This window comes from Carica papaya, chromosome 2 (genome assembly GCF_054855325.1).
Source record: "Carica papaya isolate Zhongbai chromosome 2, ASM5485532v1, whole genome shotgun sequence".
In the NCBI taxonomy this organism is placed as follows: domain Eukaryota; kingdom Viridiplantae; phylum Streptophyta; class Magnoliopsida; order Brassicales; family Caricaceae; genus Carica; species Carica papaya.
In genome coordinates this window covers 21,846,294-21,873,923 of record NC_142310.1, presented here as the reverse complement: position 1 = coordinate 21,873,923, position 27,630 = coordinate 21,846,294, and the positions used below count along the sequence as shown (strand labels likewise).

At 34.9% G+C, this 27,630-nt stretch overlaps 1 protein-coding gene across 4 annotated transcripts in view; it reads left to right on the top strand.

Annotated features, from left to right (window-relative positions):
* Positions 1 to 4,465: 4,465 nt before the first annotated feature.
* LOC110808926 (midasin-like protein) overlaps positions 4,466 to 27,630 on the top strand; it is a 95,547-nt gene continuing 72,382 nt past the window's right edge. The window contains exons 1-9 of one of the 4 annotated variants that reach the window (XM_088213637.1): positions 4,466 to 4,752; positions 4,889 to 5,020; positions 5,411 to 5,751; positions 6,371 to 6,455; positions 17,995 to 18,263; positions 18,356 to 18,559; positions 18,678 to 18,847; positions 19,451 to 19,560; positions 19,660 to 19,779. In XM_088213637.1, the coding sequence (XP_088069763.1) occupies positions 4,916 to 5,020; positions 5,411 to 5,751; positions 6,371 to 6,455; positions 17,995 to 18,263; positions 18,356 to 18,559; positions 18,678 to 18,847; positions 19,451 to 19,560; positions 19,660 to 19,779 (1,404 nt within the window). In that variant the 5' untranslated portion in view covers positions 4,466 to 4,752; positions 4,889 to 4,915. Of the gene's footprint in view, positions 5,021 to 5,410; positions 5,752 to 6,370; positions 6,456 to 17,994; positions 18,264 to 18,355; positions 18,560 to 18,677; positions 18,848 to 19,450; positions 19,561 to 19,659; positions 19,780 to 27,630 lie in introns of all 4 variants that reach the window. The other 3 variants (XM_088213636.1, XM_088213640.1, XM_088213639.1) reach the window with 3 other exon arrangements.

The window sequence follows — 27,630 nt, the reverse complement described above, 5'->3', positions numbered from 1 at the left end:
ATACAGTATAGTATTTGATTATTTATTATGTAGTTTCGTATGCATGAATCGCTGTTTAATCTATTATGGTTTGAATTATTGTGAACCCGATGTTGTGTTGCCTTGTTTGGCGTGCGTTACTAGTTTACGTATTCATGTTGATTGGGTAATTGAGACTAAGAAAAATAAAAAGGGTATATGAATTTATAAATGGATAAGTTGATAGCCTCACTAGATATCCTAGGAGATAGTGGACGGATCGGGTCCATAGGGAACCCTACTGGGAACGTGGTCTCTCATATCGGACGGAGTATGGAGACTTTAAATGTTTTGGCGCTCATACCGGACGGGGTATGAAGACGGCCCTCTTCACCCTCATACCGGACGGGGTATGGGGACGGCCTTGGAATTAAGATGAATGGTTCACGTATAGTGGGGACCCCTATGGATCTCCATGTATACTAGTAGGCTGATAAAAGAGGAAATTTGTTACATGATGATTGAAATATGAAAGTATGGTATGTATTATGTTACAGAGTGTGCATGATCTTATAATGTTTATAACGTTATTGTTTTCATAAGTTATTTTTATGAATCTCACCGAGATAAGTGGACAGTAGAGGGTTTTATTATCGATAAATGAATTTGTTATAAATTATACTCCATTGGTCGTTTTTATTTTCTACCAACCTTTACTACTGTGACAGTGAGATAGTGTGACATCTTTACTGGGTTAGTGTAACTCATTCCTTACTTAACCATTTCAGATCAGGAGGACTTAGTTCCCGAGCCCGTTCCACAGGAAGACGACGAGTAGAAGCCTAAAAATTTATTAGTTTTCCTTATAGTATTCATTCATAATATTTCTTTTAGTTAGTTTATTCTTTTACATCTTTAATACGTTTTGATTATTGTGTAAGGGATGTTAATCATAATCTATTTTATTTCGCTTCCCTACTTAGAATAAATATATATATTTCTTTTTAATTTTGGGGGTCGTTTCACGGATCACCAGCATGGCTTCCCGCGTGGAGATGCCTACTGACACGACTATCATGCGATGTATCCTAATTTGTCATGATGCTAATGTGGCCGTCTCATGTGGTCTGTTTCCTTTTAATTTATAAAGTGACCCCAGTTTTTTCAAATTTCTTTTAAACAAGTCCATTTTTTAAATTAGAGACAAGTCTTGATTTTTGAAATTCTTTTCAAAAGGCCAAAATGAACTTTTTCTTTATTATTTTTACATTTTATTAATAAATAAAACTTTTATTATTATTATTATTATCATTTAAGAAGAATTTGATGTCACTATTACAAAAGTTAATTATCCCGAACCCAGAATATTACATATTTAATTATAAGATATTTAATAAAGATTAAATAAATTATTGTAATAATAATATATCAATGTGTAAGACGTTCTTATTTATTTTTGTAATAAATATCTATTCAAATTTCTGATTATTAAGATATACATTGTATATACTGCTTTTATTTATTATATATTGTAATTAATAATTTTTAATTTAAATATGATAAAACTCACAAAAAAAATGATTATATAGGATAAAAAGTTATATGAATTAATAATAAACATAAAAAGTATAAGTAATTAATTTATACAATTTATATTTGTAACGTTTGGACCCAAAAATTTGGCATGAGATAATTTAATATTAATAAAAAAATATATTTAAAATAATTTAATTTTAATTTTTATGAAATTTTGATGAAAAATAAATTTTAGATACATTCGAAAATATTTTCGAAAATTAGAGGCAAAATAGAAATAAATGAGAATCTATTTGAAAAGAAATATGAAAAACTAGGGTTAATTTTCAAAAGTTCGCTGTGTGGACCGTAACATCAGCAGCGCGACTAGTCCCCGTGTGCCGCATTGCAGACACACGAACACGTGTCCACGCGAGAGGCCACACGAGTGATCTGTGTGCCAGTGGATCCAATGGCTCAAATCCCATCTCGCGCGCACAGACAGCCCATATGCATTTTCTCTTCAAGTGTGATCGAACGACTTGATTTGTTTAGATTGTGCGGCCCAAATTAATTTTTCAAATAAGAGAGATCCAACGGCTGAGGATGTGCCACGTTGTCTCGAATGAATGACCAAGATTTAATGAATATGAGTATTTAAACTCCTCTTCGCAGGGAACCAAGATCCTAGCCGACAGAAGGGTGATCGGAGAAGAAGAAGGGGGGCAGCCAGAAAGTGAACCAAACACTAGAGAAAGAGACCGGCCACCGTCGTGGCCGCACTGGAGCCATCATCGACGTCGAAAAGGTAAGATTTTTCTCCCTTATGCTCATAATTGAATCTCAAACCTCCCTGTGCCCATATCGAAGTCAAAAAGCTGACGGATGAGCCGAAAAATATGAGTGAAGCTCAACCGAACTACTGTAATTGAAACCCAAAACCTTCTCCGATGAACCCGTTCCCGTTTTCTATTTCCATCGATTTTTTAACCATCATGTTCCTCATTTCTTTCTGGTGCAGGTTAGCTGAACAAAAATCTCGACCGTAAAGGAGGAACGGCAGAGCCGCTGCACCGGGAGACCCCTCCGCCAGTAGGGTCTCGCTTTTTCCCTTTTCCGGTCGGTAGAGGTTCCCTAACCTTGTTTTTCGTAGGTTTTCATGTAAAACTGACCAAAACCGACAAAAAATGGCCAGACTGAGAGGAACTGTCGCCGTGGGCGGCAGAGTCGGCGCTAGAATACGGTAGCGGCGCCATGCCGAAACCCTTAATTGGCGAAAAAGTTCAAAAATACTTATTTTGGCCTTTTTGAGCTATTTTTGGATACGTGATGTGTATTTTTATTTATGTAGGAAAAATTCAGAAAATTCAGGAACCGCTAGGAGGCACAGTGAAAAGTATGATATTTTAAACACTGATATGGGGTAAGAATCCCTCACTATTTTTTTCGTATTCGTAAATTAAAATTTAATAATTAATAATGGTGTGTATTGTAAAAATTAAAAAACTCTAAAAATTAATTATAGGTCACTAGTGGAGCCAGTAACTAGTCAGTACAAAATTATCTATAATGTTTATCTATTGTTATGATATATTTATTGGTTTGCCGTGTGCACTTTTATTTGTAGATTTATTTGTCCTCTCGTCATTGATTGCTTAACTATTTCTCTCATTTGTTGAGTGATTGAAATAAATGTTATAATTACATTTTCTTGATTTATATATTGACTATTTGCATGACTTACTGTTGATTGGTAAAAATGAGATGCTGATATGTAATTGGTGATTGGTTAATGGTGTGAAAAATATGAACGATTTATTGGGTACCTTGGGGAATGGTGTATGGACCTGATGCATAAAAAAAATTGTACTGTAGACATTACCTCAGTCGAACGGGATTAAGAAGTTCCATACCGGAAGGAGTTGGGAGATATAGTTCATCCTCATAACGGATGAGGTATTATTACCGAATGAGATATGGAAACGACCGGTTAATCGATAAATTGGATATTGAGTCCACGCATAAGGAGGATCCCTATGGACCTCCAAAGGTACTAGTAAACAGGTAAGCTGGTAAATTTATTGTTATTGCTCATTTTAAGTATGTAATCGAAATGCTATTTGACTTCTTGTTTTCATAGATCAGTTTTGGAAACTCATAAATGTAAGTATGAAATAACACATTTTAAGTTAAACGAATTTATTTAAAAGGAAACAAGGACTCCATTGGTTGTTTGACGATTTTTACCAACCTTTAATTTTTTATATCGGTGTTAAGTGTGATATTCTTACTAAACTAATGTAGTTTATTTCTTTTATTTAACTATTTTAGATCAAAAAGACCAAAATCAAGATCTTAAACCATAAGAGAGTTGTGAATAAAAATTACCTCCAGAATCCCATAACAGTTAACCAATAGAAGTTAACCCTATATGATTTGTTTTATTACGTTTGTTTCAATTATTTATTCCGTTATTTGAACTTTTATAAAGAAACATTTTCGTAATTCTATTAGGTATCCTAATTTACTGTGTAAAGAATGTAAACTCTAAATTTTAAAATTGCTTTCTTCTATAGTCATTTACTTCAATACTTCCATATTCAATAAATTCTGGGACGTTACAATATTCAACAAACATAATTTTTATAATTTTTATTAATATTTTATCTACTATATTTTAGAAATTTATGGAAAATATAATATATATCTAATATAATTTTATTAATAATTTATTCTAATAAAAAATATAAAGGTAGTATGTGTAGGCAAACTAATATATGTACATTTATTAAATTATGTTAATTAAAAATGTTAAATTAAAGAAGAGTTAAATTAAAGTTATATTTACTAATTTTTTTGATGATGTGATTTATGTGTAATAACAACTACATATATAGTTTATGACTAAAACCCTAGAATCCTTAAAATTTTCCCTTGGGTTATTTTAAAGCTAACCGCTTAACCGAAGTGAGTTTGTATTGAAGCAGTCGGGAGTCCCGCTTCTTTGCCACAGCGGGTTTATAAAAGTTGTCTTAAACCCTAAAACGAGCAGAAAGGAGAAGAGAGGGGAGGAATACAACAGAGAGATTGCATATCATAACTCGATAAAATCGTTAAAGCCCTATATATATATATATACACATATATAATTATCATATGCTCTCAACTCTTTCAGAAAGGAAAGCTCTGCAAAATGATACTTTTTATTAGGCATTTTTGAAAGATTTAAAGATTTAATTGAAAAGATTACACAGTGTTGTTCTTTCAAATATCTTGAAGGTTTGTCCTTTTGGAAGCTTAACGGTTTCATTTAGTTGTGAGACCAAAGGAAAATGGTAGAGTAGGGAAAGAAACTGGGACCTCTGTGTTATATGTTTCTTAGCTAAGTTAATCTTTTCTTTTGAAGCTTCTTTAGGTTTGTTTCGGTGGATACCAGGGTTAAATGGCTATCGATGGGAGTTTCAGTCTTGAATCCGCAGTGGACAGGTTTCTTGCTCGTTGCCCCCAGCTCGGGCGGTATCCGCAGTTGGACTCACTCGCCAAGAAGGTATTGAGCCTGTGCATGCACAGATATACCGACATTCTTTGTGGACTCAGATAAACTAAATTATTAGTTTGCTCGAACTTACCATACGAGATTTCTAAAATTCTAGGATTTCAATCTTTTTATAATAAACCATTTAGCTTTTGTGATCATAAGAAATTTTTGATGTTGTTTACTAAAAAAGAAACTGACTTGGGGTTCATTGGATTTTAAATCCATGATTATGACATCTATGATTCTAAAATATTTGGAACATACAAACCTGGTTATTTTAATTTTGTTTCTTCTCTTGATATCTCTATATATGTTTATACTTATATATTATGTTATTATATTATTATTCTTCTATTGTATTACATTCTCGCATTTAGATTTTGTAATCTGGCTTGTTAGGGGGATATGGTAACAGAAGAAGAAGTGGTGAAAGTGGTGGCAGATATCTTTCTGCACCCTAATTACACAATTCCGTTGATCGGGTGTTTTCGACCTATAGCTCGAAAGATTGTTGATAAAGTTGTGGCTATGCTCCATTTGGTCGGAAATCTGGGGTCAAGTTCAGATTATATTATCTTACTATCAGATAATTCAGATGATAAACTGACTCTGGATAATGCCATGGGTCAAGGTGTTAGTGTCATTGATTTTTATCATCAACAAGGAAGAAGCTTGCATCTTCACGAATGTGCTTGCCTTGCCTTCTGTCGCGCCCTTGATTTGGCTCCTTTTTTGTCAGGGTAATTGAACTTTCTATTATATGCGGCACATCCTTGTGGCAGAATAATGTTTTCTCTTTGTTGTTTTGATATTTGTCAGGTCACTTATTTCCATGCATGTGAAATATGAATTGCTCTTTTACTTGTAATAAGTTTTGAGTAATTTGAGAAGCAATTAGAGAGACAAATAATATCACTTATCTGACATTCTTTCGGGTTTGAAGATATACTAAAAAGGTTGGAGTGTGAGATTTCTTTGTTAGGTCAAGGGCTGTTTGAAATGAACTGATTGGTTGATAAATGAGTTGCAATGTGGCTAGAAACATAAAGTATTACCTTTCCAATTTTAAGGTCATAGGACAACCTCCAGTGCCTGTAATTTGGGTGACTAAAGTTCATTTATGCAATTATCAATTCCTTTTCAAAGGAGCTCTTTCACCACATAGCTAAAGTTGTAAATTCATGTCAAGGCAATTGCACCCTGTTCATTTGTTCCTTTTTTTATTAAGGCTATCCTTTGTTATATTTGTTTGTCTGTGTTCAGCAGGTGCTATCTGCTGTAGATTGATCAATAAACGAAAAGAAGTTGTACTAAATTTAGAATGAACATACCTTCAAAGAGGTTTCTTTTCTATTGCAGGTCTGTTCTGACTTATTTCAAGTTTGCTCCACCTCCTTATGAACGAATAGCAAACCAAGAAGCAATCTGTAAGATGTCAAGGAAGGTAATTTTATGTTCTAATGATTTTATTTTTCGATCAATTTTGATTATAAGAATCTCTTGTAGGACCTTCTCCCTTGCTGTTTAGCATGCAAGTACTTGCACTCGCTTGTATGTTGTATCTAGGTTTGTGAATCTACTATTGAATCTTAACACAAGATATGCCTATGTATTAGTTTGGTTACCTTCCCACTGAGGATTTGGTTTAGTTTTATTCCTGATCTTGGATACTTCTATTCTGTTGTTGGTTTCTTTTTCTTGTTTTCATTTATTTTTTATTGAGAATTTTTTGTTCTTTCACTATTCTTCATTCTTTCCTTAAATACAAATATTTATATTTCTATAAAAAAATATTTAATATTTTTTCGCTCAAGGGAAACATTCTATTGATATTTAAAATCTCTCTTATAATAGGAAATCTTGTCCTCCATCTGTATTTTATCTCTTTCTAGTAATTTTTTAATTAAAAAAATTGTAATTTATGTCATGTGGTAAATATACTGTCGATTTTATTTTCTATTGTGCTGTTTCTCTAAGAAGGATGGGGGGCGTTAAGCATGTGAACTTGGTGTATAAGAACCTTTATGTAACGGCTAAGTCACTTTTGCATTTTCCTTTGGAATCCTCTTCCTTGAGGCGTGGGTTAAGATCATGGGCTCTACTATAATGGATAAGATACCAAACCTAGGAATGCCTTAAATCATCGGAGCTCCTAGCTCTAAGGTTTATGCTTCCTTTTCATCTCGTCCATCTAAGGGTGTATACACTTATATTGTCCTGGAAAATGGTTGGTTAGGCAATTCTTTTTTTTTAAGGAAAAAAAGTGTAGTAGTATTAACTAGCACTTACGGGATGCAACCCATATGTAAAATCGTTTTCAAGTTTGACAAAATATCATTAAGGTCCTCTAAGTCCTCACAAGTGTAAAGAGGATGACACTAAATTAAAAAACCTAGGGTTTAGAACCAAGTATCCTCAATTCTACCAAACACAATTCTATGCCTTAAAAAATTCTCCTGTTTCTTTCTTTCCAATGACTCATAAGGTAGCTAAGAGGATAAGACCTAAGTGCTTATTTTTAGTATCCCCTCTGATGCCTCTCCATGCTATTATCTCCTTGTTGATATAGCTAAGCACAACCCATTTAACCCAAAGTGGATTATAAGGCAAAGACCAAAGCTGATGGAACATAAGACACCATAGGAGGAGATGCTTGATAATCTTTGCAGCTCTCTTGCCTAGATAACATCCTTTCACAACGATCTTGCCACTTCCTAAGCAAAAGTTAGAACTCTTGGTGATACTTTGTTCTTTAAAACCAAAGTTTGTTGAAATTCTTTGTTAGTTCTTCCATTGCTTGTCAAATTGGAGTAATATGGCTTTATCGAGAAGATCCATCTTGAGTTAAGCTTCCAAAGAGCTCATCGGAGCTGCAAACAGCTCCCCATGTAGTGGCAAATATTGTTAGATTTACATAGTTGTTTACCTTCTAGTAATTGAGATTCCTTATTAAGTCCACCATCCATGCTTTATTAGCCATAGAGTTGGAGAAAAGATTCTTCTGCCTTTGTCTCTTGTTATGAGCTAAGAGGAAAATTATAGGAAAACTGTAGAAAATATAATAATTAGAAGAATAAATTAGGATTAAAAATGGTTATTTACAACTGTTATGTGCTGTAAATGGAGGGAATCACCAACAACTTTGTTACAACAAATTTGTCCTTAGAAACAGAATTTTGTTAGGTTTCTCTCCAGAATTTTTTAGGTTGTTAGGGTAGTAGACTTGTATATATATGTGTGGAAATCATTCATCAAAAGAATGAAGAATATTTTCTCTCAATTTTCTTCATGGTATCAGAGCAATACCTGATCCAAAAAGAAATTGATATCAAACTCTGCTGACCCGTAATAAAAAATGGCCTCGGGTGAGCTTCCATCCTCTCCACCAGAAGTTTCCTCTAGTTCTTATCGTCACACAGCAACAACCAGAGCTGTGAGTGAACTACCATCATCCTGTATCACAGGATATAAACTCGATGGCAGCAACTTCCTTCAATGGTCGTCGTCTGTCCGTCTCTTCATCCGCGGAAGGGGGCGTTATGGGTACTTCACTGGCGAGCTCATGCCTCCTCCAGCGTCCAATGCAAATGCACAAACCTGGGAGATCGAAGACAGTATGGTCATGTCCTAGCTCATTACCTCAATGACTCCTGAAATCGGAGAGAATTTCCTTCTCTACGAAACTGCTCATGAAATCTGGGAGGCAGCATAGGAACTCTACTCCAGCAAGCAAAATACCTTTGCAATATTCAAAATCGAGTCAACTCTTCATGACATTCGATAAGAAGAACTCAGTGTCACCCAGTATTATAGTATCCTTAGTCGAAATTGGCAGCATATGGACGCCTTCGAAGAGCGTAACTGGAACTGCCCCGAGGACGCGAAAAACTTCAAAGTCTTTGTGGAAGAAAAGAGAGTCTTCAAATTCTTGCTAGGGCTAAACAAAAATCTCGACGCGATTCAGGGACGTGATCTGAGCACCAAACTCTTGTCGAGTCTTCGAAAAGTTTTTTCTGAGGTTCAACGCAGGAAGAGTCATCGGAAGATCATGATGGGAGAGAATGACCAACCTCACTAGACTGAAAATTCTTCAGCTCTCACAACCTGAGCGATTGACAGTTGAACGAAGAAGATAAGACCCTGGTGCGACCACTGTCGGAAGCTAGGGCACACTCGGGAACGTTGCTGGAAGCTTCACGGCAAGCCAAGTGATTGGAAACCACCTTCAGGTGAGTAGAAAATGTCGAAAGCAGAGACCTCCAGCAAGCTTCGAGGAAATCACGTGACGGCTGAGGAAGTAATTTTTGATGAGATGGGAAAAGATCCATTTACCCCTGAACAGTTGGAAGCCCTCCAACAAATCTTGTCCAAGAAATCTCACCCGGTCAGTGCATCTGTGGCACACAAAGGTAATATTCATGGTTTATCTGCTCTTTTAGAAAAAGGACAGGTGTGGGTAGTAGACTCTGGAGCATCTGATCATATGAGTAGCGATTTCTCAATGTTCCAAAATTACAGAAGATGTGAAGAAAATATTTCAATCAGAATTGCAGATGGTTCTCTCTCAAAAGTGGCAGGAATAGGCTCTGTAAATTTGTTTCCAAATTTGACTCTCTGTTCAGTTCTCCATGTTTCGAATTTGAATTGAAATTTGTTGTCTGCCAGTAAACTATGTGAAGATTTGAAATGTGCTGCCAAATTTGTTTATAATATGTGTAATTTTCAGGATTTGGACTCGGGGAGGACGATTGGCAGTGGTAGGATGAGCTCGGGATTATATTTGTTTCAAGTCAACACCTCTAAAAGACAAGCTCACAATGTAGTATGTGAAAACTCTGTTCCTATTTCCAAAAATAATAATCATGATATTATGTTGTGGCACTATAGATTAGGACATCCAAACTTCATATACTTAAAAAGGATGTTTCCACTACTATTTAAAGGAAAAGATCCAGTTTCATTCCAGTGTGAAGTTTGCCATTTTTCTAAACATACTCGAAGTTCATTCCATAATCTACCATATAAACCATCTAAACCATTTGTATTAATTCACAGTGATGTTTGGGGCCCTTCCAAGATTTCTAACGTTTCCGGAACTAGGTGGTTTGTATCTTTTATTGATGACCATACAAGAATTACTTAGGTATTTCTGATGAAGGAAAAATCTGAAGTGAGATTCCTATTTAAAAAATTTCATACAATGATTCGAACCCAATTTCATGCTACTATCCAAGTATTGAAATCCGACAATACTTGTGAATATTTTGAAAATACTCTTGAAAAATACTTTACTAATATGATATTATTCATCAAACCTCTTGCGTTCATATTCCACAGCAAAACGACATAGCCAAAAGAAAAAACAGACATATTCTTGAGGTTGCTAGATCTCTCATGTTCACCGTACATGTACCAAAATATCTTTGGGGAGAGACTGTCTTTACAGTTACCTATTTGATTAATCGGATGCCCTCTCGTATTCTATAGTTTCAATCATCATACACTATCCTCTAAAAAATCTTTCATGATTCTCACATCTTAAACACTTTGCCACTTAAAGTATTTGGGTGTTTAGCATATGTCCACATTCATAAACATTTTCGTGGAAAATTAGACCCAAGAGCAATAAAGTGTATTTTTATTGGGTACTCAACAAATAAAAAATGATACAAATGTCTAGTTCCGGAAACCCGCCGATTTTATAATACCATGGACGTCACATTTTTTTAGAATCAACCATTTTATCCCACCACTGATATTCAGGGGGAGACATTCACTCAGGAATATCAGTTGTGGGATGTGTGTGTACCACTTTTCTATCCACAAAATCCATCACCAGACAAACCTTCTTTGGAGATTGTACCCAAAACCTCACAAAAGAAATCAGAACCAAAACCTGTTATAGAAAGCACATTACCTGCAACGAGTGAGTTACTTGTCTATACAAGAAGAAACAAAGGAAAAGCACCCGAATCATCAAAGCACTGCCATGAATTCCCCACTGATCCAGGTAACGTAATCTCTATACTAACTCTTGATTCCGTTGATTCTAATATTCCTATTGCTTTGAGGTGCACCAAACATCCTATACAAGACTATGTTTCATTGGACAAATTATCCTCGGAACATCATGCTTTTGTGAGCAGGATAGACAGCAGTTCACCTGAACCCAGAACAATACATGAGGTTTTGGAAATTTCAGAATAGAAGTTAGCTATCCTAGATGAGATCAGGGCACTTAAAAAGAATGAGACATGAGAACTAACTGATCTTCCTTCAGGAAAGCGTCAAGTGGGATGCAAATAGGTTTTTACAACCAAATATAATCCAGATGGGAGTGTGAACAGGCTTAAGGCCTGCCTGGTAGCCAAAGGCTATACACAATCATATGTTATAGATTATCGGGAGACGTTTACACTAGTTGCCAAGCACAATACTATTCGAGTATTCCTCTCACTCTAATCTAATCTTGACTGGCCACTGTATCAATTAGATGTAAAGAATGCATTCCTTAATGGCGATTTGGAAGAAGTATATATGAATATACCACCAGGGTTCGAATTAATTGATAACTCTCAGAAAGTGTATATATTGAAGAAATCACTATATGACCTAAAACAATCTCCAAGAGCATGGTTTGACAGATTCACAAGAGCTGTAAAACATAAAGGATATGAATAATGTCAATCCGACAATACATTGTTCGTCAAACATTGCATATTAGGTAAAAAAGCTATTTTGATTATATATGTTGATGATATCATTCTTGCAGGAGATCACCTTGAGGAGATTCAGAAACTTAAAGAATGTTCAAAGAATTTGAAATAAAAGATCTTGAAGCACTAAAGTACTTCATCGGTATGGAAGTAGCTAGATCAAAAAAGGGGATCTCAGTTTCTCAACGAAAGTACATTTTGGATCTCCTAAAAGAGACTGGGATGCTAGGAAGCAAGTCTGCTGACACCCCTATGGACTCAGTCATCAAACTTGGATCCAGAATCAGTAATAAAATGGTTGACGAAGGGATATACCAAAGACTTGTTGGGAAACTTATTTACTTGGCTCACACAAGACCAGACATCAGTTTTGCAGTAAGTACAGTAAGTCAGTTTATGCATCAACTAACAGAAGATCACATGAGTGCTGTGTATCGGATTCTGAGGTATCTCAAGAAAACTCCAGAATAAGGTTTATTCTTTCAAAAAACAGACAGAAGGGGTGTTGAAATTTACACGGATGCGGATTGGGCAGGTTCTACAAATGACAGGAGATCTACATCAGGATATTGTACCTATGTTTGGGGTAACCTGGTTACCTGAAGAAGCAAGAAACAGTCGTTTGTATCTCGCAGCAGTGCAGAATCTGAATTTAGAGCGCTTGCTCATGGTATTTGTGAAGGTGTATGGTTGAAGAGAATACTTGAAGAATTAAAAGTACTCAACAATATGCCTATGAAAGTATGGTGCGACAACCAATCAGCAATTAGTATGACCAAAAATCTAGTACATCACGATAAAACTAAATATGTGGAGATTGATCGTCATTTCATTAGAGAAAAATTGGAAGATGGGACTATAACTCTGATGCATATTTCAACCAATCAACAGATCGCAGATATTCTAATTAAAGCTCTTCTTAAGAGAACCTTTGATGACATAATATCCAATTTAGGTTTACTCAACATATACGTAAACTAGATTGAGGGGGAGTGTAGAAAATATAATAATTAGAAAAATAAATTAGGATTAAAAATGGTTATTTACAACTGTTATGTGCTGTAAATAGAGGAACCATTTATAGCACATGTAGAAAATATAATAATTAGAAGAATAAATTTGTATTAAAAACAGTTATTTACAACTGTTATATGCTGTAAATGGAGAAACCATTTACAGCTGTTATGTGCTGTAAATGGAGGGAATCACCAACAAATTTGTTACAACAAATTTGTTCTTATAAACAGAATTTTGTTAGGTTTCTCTCCAGAATTTGTTAGCTTGTTAGGGTAGTAGATTTGTATATATATGTGTGGAAATCATTCATCAAAAGAATGAAGAATATTTTCTCTTAATTTTCTTCAAAAACATTGTTGAAGTGTTCTCCCATCCAACCACTCGTTCGATTGGAGTTGCACTTTTTAGCGTCCTCTAAGCAACGTACTTCTAGAACTTTCTTTTTCTATTTATGTAGGACAAATAGAGTTGATTTATCAACTTAGGAAATTTGGGTTAAAAGCCTAGATATCATACTTAAGATTTCTTAACATCACATATAAAAAGTTTTAAGCGTCACAGGAGATCACACGTTCATAAAATAGAGATTCTCAAAATATTTTATTGAATAACTGAATGTTGTCTCAGAAATAAAAGTACGAAGATATTTATAATATCTGAGTAGCCTTTACTAAGTAGGATTAAGTAAAGCATACTAAAACTATTAAGCGCAGAAGTATTACTCCTAATAAGATAAAAAACTAAAACTAATGAGGTTAGGAATATTATTTCTAATAGAATAGGAAATAGGAAATGTTATTAACACAAATAGGAAAATTAAATACTAATAGGAGTAAAATCCTAAAGTTACTAAAACTATAATAATAGACTCCTAAATAAGATAGTAGTTTTATATTTAATAGAATTATAGTTTCTAATCTATTTGCATATGTATAACTACTCCATTCTGCATCATCCCAAGTTAATTCTCTTCCATAATCCAACATTGTATTGACTTGTTGAATTTCTTGGATTAACAACCTGCTTCTTTGATGCAAATTTAGCTTTTATCACTCTCCACCAGAAGCTATCCCTCTTGCTTATGAATTTTCACAGTCATTTCCCTTACAATGCTTGATTCTCTTGTTTTGTTTCTTGGCGACATACAACATCTGGTTTCTACTTTGATAAACATCTCTTGTTTGTTTCTTGCGTTTTTGCATCATTCATCTTCCTTAGATTCGATGATATATTTTACCCATCATATTAGTTCTATGGTCGCCACAACCTTACTCCCATTCCCTCCTTTGTTGATCTTATCGTGATTTGTTATTTCTGTAGTCTCCTTAATTCCCTCTCCCTGTCCACCACTTGTTTCGTCCTAACTTCAATGTTTTTATTGGCCCTCTCCTTCTTTTGCCTTCTACAACCTGGAATAAGTCTAAGGCTTGGTCTTCGAAACCTGAAAACTAACTCCCAACTTTTTGCTTATCATTAAGATGTTGTTTCATACCCATTTTGATGCATCACATCCATCCTCTTCACATTTCTCCACTTTTATTATAGACAACTCTCTCTCCCTTTCACCCTTTCTTATTTTTCCTAATTTTTCCTTCTCCAATTTTACTGGAGCTTGTTACGCAATTCTTCTTTCCCTAGCTAATCCTCTCACAATTGCCTGTCCAAAGTCATCTTGTCCTTTATCTCTGATTTCTTGTTCTATTTGGAATTGTTGCATATGTTCTTTAACCTTTATTATAGGGAAACTGATGACTTGATGTCATTGTTCAAATTCTTAAACCTCTTCAAATTGTACCCAAATCTCATTGTACCCTGTGGACTTTGTACTTTTTTGGATCTTTAATTGTAAGTCCTTTTCATTTTCAATTATTCACTCACTAGCTGATAACCAAAATGTGATTTCTAGATAAGTTTTTAGAAAGTGACAACTTTTCCTAAGATTAAGGTTTCATTGGAGTCTTTTTCTTTAAAAACTGTTTTTCATTTGGACTGGGTTCTCAATTGTATTAACACTACTAATTTGCTTTCAGATCACCATAGTCATAATTTACGCAATCTCCAGATATTTGTGTTATCTATTGTCATATATGTCTGAGTCCCATAGCCATCTCTTTCTTTATTGCAATGGAGTTTTGAGACTATTATCTAGCCTTTATGGGATTATATTTTTGGAAAGAAAAAAGTGAATGGTATTATGGGTTGGTTTACATGTTGGTGGACTTGTAGAGCTTTTGTATATGGGTTGCACCTCTTTGGTTTTTTCTAATACTGTAGTTGTTACTTCAAAAAATTGGGACTAGGCCGTTATCTTGGTTCCCTTTTTTTTCATTTGCCTTTTGTGCTTTTGAGGTTTGCTACAAAAGGATCTCTTATCCTCTTTTTTGTATATTTTCTTTTGCCGAAAATAAATTACTTAATTATCTCTCTCTATATTTATCTCAATGTGATGAGATTTCTTTGCTACTGAAAAAAAATTTGAACTTATTGAAATGGAAAAAAATATGCAATGAAAGCAATGTTTAGTGGGTAATTCTAAAAAGCACAAAGTGAGTTTGTTGCATTAAGTGCCATTCGCTCCATTCTTTGGAAAATCTAGGGGAGTTAACATCTCGAATATTCAATGTTGCTCATTTTTGTCTCCCTAAAAAATTTGCTCTTTTAGATGTGTTTTATTGTGCTTTAAAACGATGTTGGGACTGAAGATTAATTTTGCCAAATCTGAGTTGGTAGGACTAGGTGAAAGCGCAAATACAAAGTGTCTGGCTAAATTTTTGGGATGCAAGGTAGAGAAGCTTTTGATCAAGTATTTGAGTATGCCTTTGTGAGCTAAATATAAGGATGTGAGGACGTGAGATCTTATTGTGGTTAAATATGATAGATGGCTAGTGGGGTAGAAGAGGAGTTTTCTAAAGGGGAGTGTTTTACTCTTATCAAAAGCACGCTATCAAACTTACTGGTGTATTATATGTCTCTTTTAACAATTCTAGTGAGTGTTTTAAAGAAACTAGAAGCAATTCAATGCAGATTTTTATGGGATGACTCAGAGGAGAAAATGAGATATTTTTGGTGGCGTGGGATGTACTAAAAAGACCATTGCATCAAAGAGGTTTGGGTTGAGATCGGTAGTCAAAATTAATCAGCCAATCCAGGGAAAGTGGATTTAGAGGTTTATGAATGAAAATATGACTTTGTAGTGTAGGGTTATTGAAGCAAAGTTTGGGAGAGAGATTTGGTTTTCTAGAGGGGTATCTAGACAGCATGGGACAAGATTGTGGAAAAAATATGTATGGTGAGAGAAAGCTTTTAGCTTTGTATCAGATGGAGGGTGGGTAATTGGGAGAGAATCAATTTTTGGATGGACCCATGGCCTGGAGAGGAAATGCTCAAGGATAGATTTCCACAAAGTTTTGCGATTGCAAGGTACAAGGATATTAAAGTAAAAGAAACATTTAGAGATTTGGGAGTTAGAGGGAGTGGCATGTGGAAGTTCTAAGGAATCTTAATGATTGGAAAGTATATGATTACAAGTCTCTTGTGAATTCACTGTCTTCTATATCGTTGGATGAGAGTGATGATCAATCAATTTGGACTCTCAACCTAAATGAGTCTTTTCCGATCAGTCATTCTATAAATATTTGTTTGAGAATGATGCTGTGGAGGATAAGTTCCCATTTAGGTAGATGTGGAAAGTGAACGCTCCACCAAGAACCTCTTTCTTTGCTTGGGAAGCAGGACGCAAATGTATTTCGACCACTGACAAGTTGATAAGAAGAGGAAAGATTTTGTGAACAGATGCTACCTTTATAAGAGGACAGATGAGACTTGCGATCATATTTTACTAAGGTGTCCTCTAGCGTTTATGTTATGTAGTATGGCGTATAGGATAATGGAAGTCAATTTGGCAATCACAGGTAGCGTAAGTGACAAGATATGGCATGGAAAGGGGTGAGTGGTAGGAACAACATTTGGGTCTTATTCCTTTTACAATTTTTTTGGTGGTGTTGGAAAAAAAGGAGCATAACGGATTTTGAAGGAGTGAAAAAGGAGTTTGATAGGGTTAGGGATAGATGTATCAAATTTTAGGTTGTTTGGTTACTGGTAGCGATTTATACTTGTGAAGGATTTTGAAACCTTATTGAAGTCCTAATTGATGTATAAATATCTTTTATATATCGATTGACACCCCCTCGGTGCCTGTAATTAATGCATACACATAATATTTTGTACTTAAAAAATATGCCCTTTTGTGCATTTATTTTGTATTTTTGGTTGCTATCTCCTTGGTTCTCTTTGATGATATTCCACATAAAAAATGAGTGTAAAAAATGAGTGGGACAGAGTTGGTGGCCAGTTGCTTATGGTGGTGGTGGTTGATGACTAGTGATGGTGGTCCTGGTTTTCAAATCTTAGAAAATAATGAAGGTATTTCTGTCCGTATAGAAAATTTTGTTCAGTAACTTAAATTAAGTGGAGTAGAGACATTACAAGTGTTTCTTTGAGTTGATGCATGAAATTTAACATTTTGGGCGTGGTAACCTAAAATCAATCAAGGATAGATGGGTTTGCACACCAAGTTTTTTTGTTTCTTTGGTTCACTGGACAAAAAATGAAGGGTCCATTTAAACGTCATTGGATGTGTTTTCTAATTTATTTTTGAACAAATTTATCTTGTATATAGTTTAATTTCCGCTCAGATGTTTCAGACCCTAGGTTTTTTTGTAATGGGTCAACCTTTATACTCCATGGAAGATTTTAGTGATTTGATAAATATCATGATTGATTTGGAAATATTTTTGTACATAGGTGTGCACTCCCTTGGTGCTTATTGTTAATGGTATTTTATATTTTTTATTTCATTTTTTTTTTGTTCAGATGTGTGTATGTATGTATCTTTATATTAGTGCGGGAAATAAGCTATTTACAAGATAACTAAATAAGGTAATTAGGTACTTCATCTAAAAATCATCTACGCATCTATGTATGTATATGTGCATGAAGGTTCAGTGGACCTTACTGATGCTAGTTTGAATTGAAGTTTCTCTTTCATGAGAGAAAAGAAGAAGAAAAGAGAGGATAAGGATTACACTTGTTTTGATCTTAAGCTGCACTATCACATTTCACATAATATCCCTAATGCAAACTTTTCTCTGGTATTTCTTTAATCAACTCATGTTTTTTGTGCTTTTGGAAAATTTTGTGGTCATCTTTTGATGGTTGATTCTCTTGTGTTCTTCACTGTTGTCTAATCAGGTTGTTGCTTCATGCTTACATGTTGTGCATATTTCTTACCGTTTCCTCATGATGGAACCTGAGGTTTTCTGTGAACTTTGGGATTGGTCATGTTTCTTGGACCTTGTGAGGAAGACTCTGGATATGGGAAGTCATCTCGAATTCGCCAAAGATATTTCAGATGTTAGATGGTGTGCAGTACAAGTACTTTCTATCATCCTGAGAATGAATGATAGAGCAACTGCAAGTCTTGGTGTTGGAGCAGAAGAAGCTCTTTCATGTTTATTGCGGTTGGTTCTGATTACCAGTTACTATCAAGATACCTTAATTTGTTTTCGTCGCAACATGCCTATCGTATTTCTATTGCTTTCTTCATTTTCAGCTGGGAGGAATTCTGTGAAGATGTAGCAGTTGAGAAGGCTGGCATGTATATCGGATCATCTGATTGCACAACAATGGGATCTGCTGTTGGCCAGACAGAATTCAGCCGAGTTAATTGCCTGCAGTCCTTTAGTACCAACTCTTTGGTGCTGTCACAGTTGGATGGGATTGAACCATCAATGAAGCGACGTAGGTTGGTGAAAAGGTTGAACTATCAAACTAAGAAAATAAATTTCAGAAACAGATAAAAGTCTCAATTTGCACAAAAATAGTATTTAGTGTGTCTCTACCTTGTTCATTTTTCCCTATGCTTTATATCTCAGGGAAGACAGATCCTATGGCGACCCGTTTGTCATGACATCTACTATAAAGAAAAGTTTCGAAATGGCCTTGTTAGCAGTGAGTCAGAATTGGCCTGTTCTCTTTTATGGTCCTGCTGGCTGTGGGAAGTCTGCTCTTATAAGAAAGTTGGCCGAAGAGACTGAAAACAATGGTACGCTTTAGATTGATATAAGAGTATGTTATTGATTTAATAACTCATTTGCTATGTAAAATGTTTGATAGGAAAAAAAAATAGTAATGAAGAGAATTGAAAAAAATACAAGCTGGAGGAGAAGATCTCAAAAAAAGAAAAGAAAGAACCAGAAAGGGAGTATCTTAGACCAAGAGCAAATTGTACTCCCTAAACTACCATATAAATTATCTTTTAATTTTTTTGAGAAGTTCCATATGAAATCAAACTGACCTAGGGTTGTTTGTATGTACCCATGAAGGAACGTGTCAGTCTTTTATATCATGAAGTTGCCTGTTTAATTTGTCTATTTCTATGGATTTACGGCCTAGAAGTCTCAAAAAAGGTTAGAGAATAAGTATATGCGCCATATTCTTCTCCTGGAGTTGCTTCTAGTTGGTATTTCCTTTTAGCAAAAAGTGTTTTTGGGAAGAAGATTTTTTAGCGTGGAACTTTTTCGGATGATATTTTTATCCTCCTTACCTTATGTTTTTCTTGCAGGGTTTGTTATTCTAATGCTCTCTTTTCTGATTATGTTTTTATCTGTCTCTCTTAACTATTCCTATCCCTCTCTTTGTTGCTTAGTTCTATCTATTCACATGGATGATCAAATTGATGGAAAAATGTTGGTGGGTAGTTATATTTGTACCGAGCAACCTGGGGAATTCAGATGGCAGCCTGGGTCCCTTACCCAGGTCTGTTTCCTTCTAAGCTTATTGTTATTTGTTTTCTTTTGTTATGAGCTTCTGTTGCTGGACTCACTTGTTATAGTTACGAATTTTCTTTCCCAACAGGCTGTACTTAATGGTCTTTGGGTTGTCTTTGAAAATATTGACAAAGCACCATCAGATGTGCTTCCCATCTTAGTGCCCTTACTTGAAGGTGCAAGCTCCTTTGTAACTAGTCATGGGGAGGTAACACTTTCACATTCTTTTTCTTTTCTTTTCTTGTTCACAAAAAGTTAGTAAAATTGGGGCATTTCTTGTTTATAGGATCAATGTTGGAAAAAATTTGGTTTTTAACCTACGTTTCACTTTTAGTTTCTTTGATGGTTTTTTGTTTGAGGAAGGTGATCCTTCCAGAATTAATGGTTTATTGGATGATATGTGTGCTGTTCAACATAACTTACTCCCCTTTAAACGTTATGATTCTTTGTAATTTGGTACGTCTTCTAATACTTGGGTGTTAAATTTCATGTGTCTATCCATCTATACCCATATCCGAAATCAACCATCCAACATGTAATCCATGAATCATGCTGATAAGACTTTCCCATATAATTTACAGATTGGACCATTCTCTACCTTCTTCACAATAAAATCCACTTCACTGGGAATTAGGGTTCTATCAGCAGAAGCATTATATGGTTTCCCAACTGTTTTTTTTGAAATAAAAACAGTATGTATATATATTGCCATAAGCACCTTGGGGGTGCAACCCATTGACAATAATTACAAAGCTTAATCTAACCGGCTCTAAAATGCTTTGAAAGCTTCAGTGATCTCAGCTGGTTGGCCCAATAATAAAAATTAAAGGGTCTTAAACCATTTATTCTTTAAAATATTAAAATTTTTTTGTTGATAAGAATTTCATTCTAAGTAGAATACTATATTAGTTATAATTCTAATAATATAATTATATTATATAACTAGAGTCCAACTAGAATAAGGATAACTATTTTATATATATTTTTTAAATGTAAACACAAAAGATAAGTAATAAAATTAGAAATTTATTTTCTCTAAAATCTTCGTAGTATCAGAGCCAAAGGAAAGCTATTTGAAAGTTCTGAAAAAACTCTAAAATAAGTAAAATAGAACAAAGTTGGTACTCAATTATCAAAGAAACCAAAACTAACATCACCCAGAAGGAGTCGCCGCTCAACCCTGGCCAGAACAACCACAGTTTCCGCGCGCGTCTGTCACACACGCTACCGGTTTCATTCTATTCGGGTCGAAAAACGGTGGAATACCGTTAGAAAAGCCCGATTGAGAAAAATCTAGTTCCTTTCCGCATAAAATCTGGTTTGATCGCGATTATCCGACCGTTTTTTACGCGGCTGCACGCGTTCAGAAGATCTACCGTTCTGCGTCCTCTGTTGCTCCGATCTGGCTGATCCGTGTCTGGAGACGGGTCGACTGATCCTCCTACACACCACGCTGCTCTGGTCGGGTGCTGAGTCGCTGCATTGACCAGACAGAGCCCCTCCCTTGCGCTAGTCCACTTTTGTGCGCACGGGACATCTGGTGTGGCTATTTCGCGCCAGACCACTCTGACCTGGTCAGTCCATGCCTAAGCAGAACTGTCTGCGTCCGAGCCGGAGCTGAACCGGAGTCGAGCCGAACTGAGCCTAGCTGAGGCAGATCAGGTTCGGTTTTTTTGTCATTTTTTCAATTTTCTGATCCTTTTTTGGCTCTTTGGTGCATATTAGGAGGTTCGTTTTTCATTATTGGGTATTCTTTTTTCTTATTTTTAGCATTTTAAGATGACAAAAGAAAAAAATGTGAGTATTACTAACTTTGATAACCCTTCGTTACAAATCAGTCCCATAAAACTTGATGAAACTAATTATCTTACTTGGTCGAGATCTTATTTATTACTCATTAAATTTAGAGAATTGAAGGGTTACATTACTGGTAAGGTGAAGAAACCAAATGTTGGTAGTTTAGAATATAATAGATGAGACTCTGAGAGCTCATTGGTAATGTCATGACTCATAAATTCCATACAATCTCATATTGGCAGAACATATCTGTTGTTTAACACTGCTGAAAAAATATGAAATGCAATATCTTTTACATATTCACAGATGGATAATGACGCCTAAATTTATGAATTTTGGAATAAAGTTCATGACACAAAATAAGGAGAGATGACTATTTCTCAATATTTTTCTGAATTGAATGGATTATGATAGGAGTTAAATTAATATAAAGATTTTCAAATAGAGTGTCTTGCAAATACAGTCAAATTTCAAAAATTGATGGAAAAAAAACGAATTTATAATTTTTTAGCTGGTGTGAACACCGAATATGATCAAATACAGGTCCAAGTGCTTGGTAAAAATCCTTTTTCTTCATTACTACAAATTTATACTTATGTTTAGTAAGAATAGAGTAGAAAAAATGCCATGCTTCACATTGTACTAGTTGAGAAGGCTGGATTAGTTATTCATTCTGATCAATCCAGATATATATGGAAGTCTGACTATTGTGGCAAGCCAAGATACACTAGGAAAATTTGTTGGAATTTGCATGGAAGATTAATTGGAGGTCGGAGAGGAAGAAGAGGTGGAACCACAAGAGCTCAAACAAATTTTGTTGAAACTAGGAAAACACTTGGTTCACCATTTATTGGAGCCTTTTCCACAGAAAAAATTTAAAATCTGAAGCGCCTTCTGAGTTAACTTAACTATCCATCAACTGTTGGCACATTAAATATGGTAAAATTATGTATTGTTATCCTATTTCCACTCTTGGTAATTGGATTATAAACTCTGAAGATAACAGACACACGACAGGTTATTTTAAAAAATTTTTAACCTATTTTTCTTGTACTGAAGGGGATGATGTCCGTATAGCAGATAGATCATACACCCCCCCATGTCGGGAACAAGTTTTATTAATTATACTTCTACTATTACACTGTTTTCAGTTTTATATGTGCCTAGTTTTTCTGATAATCTTTTATTTATTAGAGTCATAACTAGAGATCTCAACTGTAAAATTGAATTTTTTCTTGATCGTTGCATCTTTTAGAATTTTCAAATCGAGAAGAGGATTGACACTGGTACACTGCAAGATGACTTATATATCTTGAATAGACATATGAACTTAATTAGAAATCAAACAACCATTGGGAATAAAGAAGTCAATATGAAGATATTACAATGACATCGATGATTGGAACATCCTCTTTTTTTATTTTAGAAAAATTATATTTTAAGTTATTTAAAAGAACTTTTATGGAGTTTTTGTTTTGTGATGCATGCGAACTTGTTAAACATAAGAGAAACTCTTATCATTTAAGTAATAATGGAAGTACTGATCTCTTTATGACTATTCACTCTGATGTGTAGTGATCTACTCAGAATACTTCTCTTTCTGGTTATAGATGGTTTGTTATTTTTATTAACTGTTGTACTAGATTAAAATGGATTTATCTGTTAAAAGAAATGATGTATTTTTATGTTTTCAATTTTTCCACAAAATGATATGTATACAATTTGGTGTTAAAATTAAGATTCTGCGAATTGACAGTGGTACAGAATATATAGATAGTGGAATTTACTCAGACCTATGGAATTAACTATCAGGAAACATTTGTACCTGTTGCGAAGATGAACACAATTAGGATACTTTTGTTTTGCGTAGCTAATTTTGATTCAGATTTATAGCAGTTTGATGTAAAAAATGCATTCTTCCATAGAGACTTAGAGGAAGGAGTATACATGAAAATTTCATATGGATTTGAAGATGAGAGTACGTAAAGAAAAGTTTGCCAAATAAAAAAGGCCTTATACGGATTAAAGTAGTCTCAAAGAGCATGGTTTGAAATATTTAAAAGAGTTATGATCTCTTTTGGATATCAATAAAGCAATGCTGATCATATCTTGTTTATCAATATCGTGAGGGTAAGATCACTCTTCTCATCATTTATGTGGATGATATTGTGGTGACTGCAGATGACACAAAGGAAATGACTCGGTTGAAGGAATTTCTTGCTCAAGAATTTGAAATAAAAGATTTAGAAAAATTGTAATATTTCTTAAGGATTGAATTTGCCAGATCCAATAAAAGGATTTCATTTCTCAAAGGAAGTATATCCTAAACTTATTAGAAGAGACTACTATGATGGGTTGCAAGCCGACATAATTAGCTATTGAGAGCAACCACAAATTGCAAACAGGTAGGGGTACATTAGTTGACTTGGAAAGATACCAGAAACTAGTTGTAAAAGTCATTTATCTCTCACATATCAGACCTGATATAACATATGCAATTAGTCTTGTGAGTCAGTACATGCATGATTCTCGTGAGACTCATTTACATACTAGTTTCCGCCTATTACGATACCTGAAGTTTATACCAGGAAAATGTCTGCACCAGGAAAATGTCTTCTCTTTTCTAAGCATGATTACCTTAAAATAGAAGTATTTACAGATGTCGATTGGGTTGGGTTCCTAAATGATAGAAGATCAATTACAGGTCACTGCACACTTGTAAAAGACAACTTAATTCATGAAAAAGTAAGAAATAAAGTGTAGTTGCCCGTTTCAATGCTGAGGCAGAATTTAGAGTAATGGTTCAAGAAGTATGTGAATTACTATGGTTGTAAAAACTAATGAAGGAGTTAAAATTACTTAAAGATGAGAAACTATCCCTGTTTTGTGACAATAAAGTAACAATTAACATTACTCATAATTCAGTTCAACATGACAGAACAAAACAAATTAAAATTGATCGATACTTTATAAAAAAGAAGGTGGTTGATAGCTCTCTATGCTTATATCATGTATTTTCTGACGATTAGGTGACTGACATTTTTACTAAAGGATTATGTAACAAATCTTTTCAGAATCTGATTTACAAGTTGGGTATATGTGATATCTTTGTGCTAACTTGAGGGGAAGTGTTGATAAGGATTTCATGTTAAGTAGAATACTATATTAGTTAGAGTTCTAATAGTATAATTCTAATTTATAATTAGAGTCCAATTAAAATAAAAATAACTACTCTATATATATTTTCTAAATGTAAATATAAAATATAAATAATAAAATAGAAGTTTATTTTCTCCAAAATCTTCACTTTTGTACTTGTGACTCCATCAAAAGTCTTTCTGTTTCTCTTTCAAGCCGTCCACATAATGGTGAGAGGAATCAAATTGCAGAAAGAATACCTCCCATTTAAATATTTCCTAGCTGCTATCTCTTCCCTAACCGACCCCACCATCACCCAATCAATCCCCGAACGTCTGTAAGCCATCGTCCACAAACTAAAAAGCGCCAGGCACCATAGGAGCAAGTGGTTACAGTTCTCCTCTGCCTCCTTGCAAAGATAACATGCATTAACCAACACTTGTCCCCTTTTCCTCAGCTTATCTATGGTTAATATACACTCTCTACAAGCCTCCCAGCCAAAGAAAACAATCCTTGGTGGTATTATGGTTCTCCAAATCTGTTTGTGAGGAAATTGATCAGTTTCATTCTCAACTCTAATTATCCATTTGTACCAGGATTTAACCGAGAATAGACCATTTTTTGAGAGAGTCCATTTTGGGTAATCCTCGCTATCCTCAAGGGAAATATTTGAAAGTAAACGCAGTATTGTCTCATACTCGCCAATTTTTCAATCATTCAACCTGCTGTTAACCATAACTTGCTAATTCTCCCCATTACCGTTGCTTCTTCTGTAACATTCCCCAACGTTCACCAATTTATTCTGAGGAATTGCATAGATCTGGGGAAACATTCTAAACAGCGGACCCCCCCCTCCATCCACTGATCATACGAAAAGCTGATGTTATTTCTGTTACCAACCCTCCAAGCAATGCACCTTTTGAAATTGGTCTTACCACTCCCAATCTGCTTCCAAAGGCTTTTCCAGTGGGATTTCAGAGCTTTGCCTGCTTACCAGCCACTGTTATCCACTCCAAACTTTGCAGCAATGATCCTTCGCCAAAATGCACCGTCCTCCAACATAAACCTCCACAACCACTTTCCTTGTAAAGCTTGGTTGAATTCCATTAAAGATCTGATCCCCAGTCCTTCCCTAGTCAACAGCTTCTTCATCTCCTTCCAGGCCACTAAATGATATTTCTTTTTATCATCGGTATCTCCACACAAAAATCGATTTTGTATTGCTTCAATATGCTTGGCCATGCGAACCGGAATAGTAAGGAGAGGTAGTAAATAGGATGATTACTTAACGTGCTTTTAATTAAGTCTCCCCCTTTTAGATAGTAAACTTCTCTTCCACCCGGCCAAAACATTGTTACAATCTGTCTAGCACTGGTTCCCAAGTCTTTTTGTCTTTGAGATTGGAAAGAAATCAAGAAACCCTTCAAAGAAGGTGGGTTGGGTTTGAGATTAATTGACAAACTGAATAAAACTTTGCTTGGGAAATGGATATGGAGATTTTGGAATGAAGACAACAGCCTTCGGAAATCTATCATTGTGTGTAAATGGTTCAATGGTGACCGCAGTGACACCTCCAAAAGAAGAAATAACGGCTATGGTTCAGCCTATGGAGGGGTATTTGGAATCTAAATAAGCTCATTCTACATAATTCAAGGTGGAACATTGGTAATGGTAACAAAATCCGCTTTTGAAAAGTCATTTGGTACGAAAGAGAAACATTCCAATCAAGATTTCTACTTATCTATGCTATTGCTAGAAACAAAGATATGTTTGTAAATGAAGCCGTCAACTTAAATCGGTGGCAGTTGATAGTGTCTAAAAACTTGCAGGATTGAGAAATTGTGGAATATGAAAACTTGCTCCAGATTCTGTCATATATCCAATTGACAGCAACAATAAGCTCCTTTAGCAGCACACCAAATCTTGAAATTTCTCAGTTAGGTCCTTGTACAAGACCTTAGTCGGCAATGATACCCAAAATAAGATGAAATTTTCAGCTAACATTATATGGAAATCTGATGGCTCTCCAAGAATTTTCTTTTTTGTATGGGAAATAGCAAAAGGCTGCATTCTTACTCTTGATAATTTAATGAAAAGAGACTTCACAATAGATGTTTCCTCTGCAAAATTATTGAAACTTATAATTACCTTCTCCTTGGATGTCCGGTTTCTCACAACCTCTGGTCTACTATTCTGGGCGTCATGGGATTATCGTGACTTAGACATGAATCAATCTTGGCTGAACTGCTATGCTAGCATGGGAAGGTTTAAGCTGCAACAAGAAAACTTTTAGACTTATTCCTCTCATTATCTTTTGGATTCTTTAGAACAATCTTACTTTCGAAAGTAAAGAAGTCGATTTCAGAATCATCATTGACAATTAGATCCACTACTTTAGTTCCAGTATATTAGGACATAACATTGAATGTTTTGATGACCTTGGTTTCATCGTCGATTCTTAAATTGACTTGTAAATTTTTTATAAATGAGCAGTGCCCCTTTGACACTTTTATATCAATACATAACCATACTTTTATCTCGAAAAAAAGTTTTTGTTTTTGAATGTAGCACTTAGAGGCATACCCAAAATTTGATAGGTAAATCAGCAACCTTACAATCCATCACTTTTGCCAAACCTATCGGGTTCTCTGTTTCACCTAGGTAGATAAGTGCGGATTTTGCCAAATCAATACTCAATCCAGAAACCACTTGAAAACCCATCAGAATGCATCTCAAATTCGGTAGTGCTTCTTTATTTGATTCACGAAAAATTAAGATATCATTTGCGAGGAACAAGTGAGTTATCTCCTCAACTATATTCCCCCTTCTGATTCTTATTCTCTTAAACAGGTTTAATTCCCTGGCTTTTAATAATGTAGCATTTAATCATTCCATTACAACCATGAACAAAAGTGAAGATAACAGGTCACCTTGTCTAAGGCCACGTGAAGCTTGAAAGAAATTTGACACGTCTCCATTAATAATGATTGCAAACAAAGTCGTGGATATGCACCAATTCATCCACTTCCTCCATTTTTATCCAAAACCAAGTCTCCATAACATATAATTCACAAAACTCCAATTCACATGATCATATGCTTTCTCTATCTCTAACTTACACAAC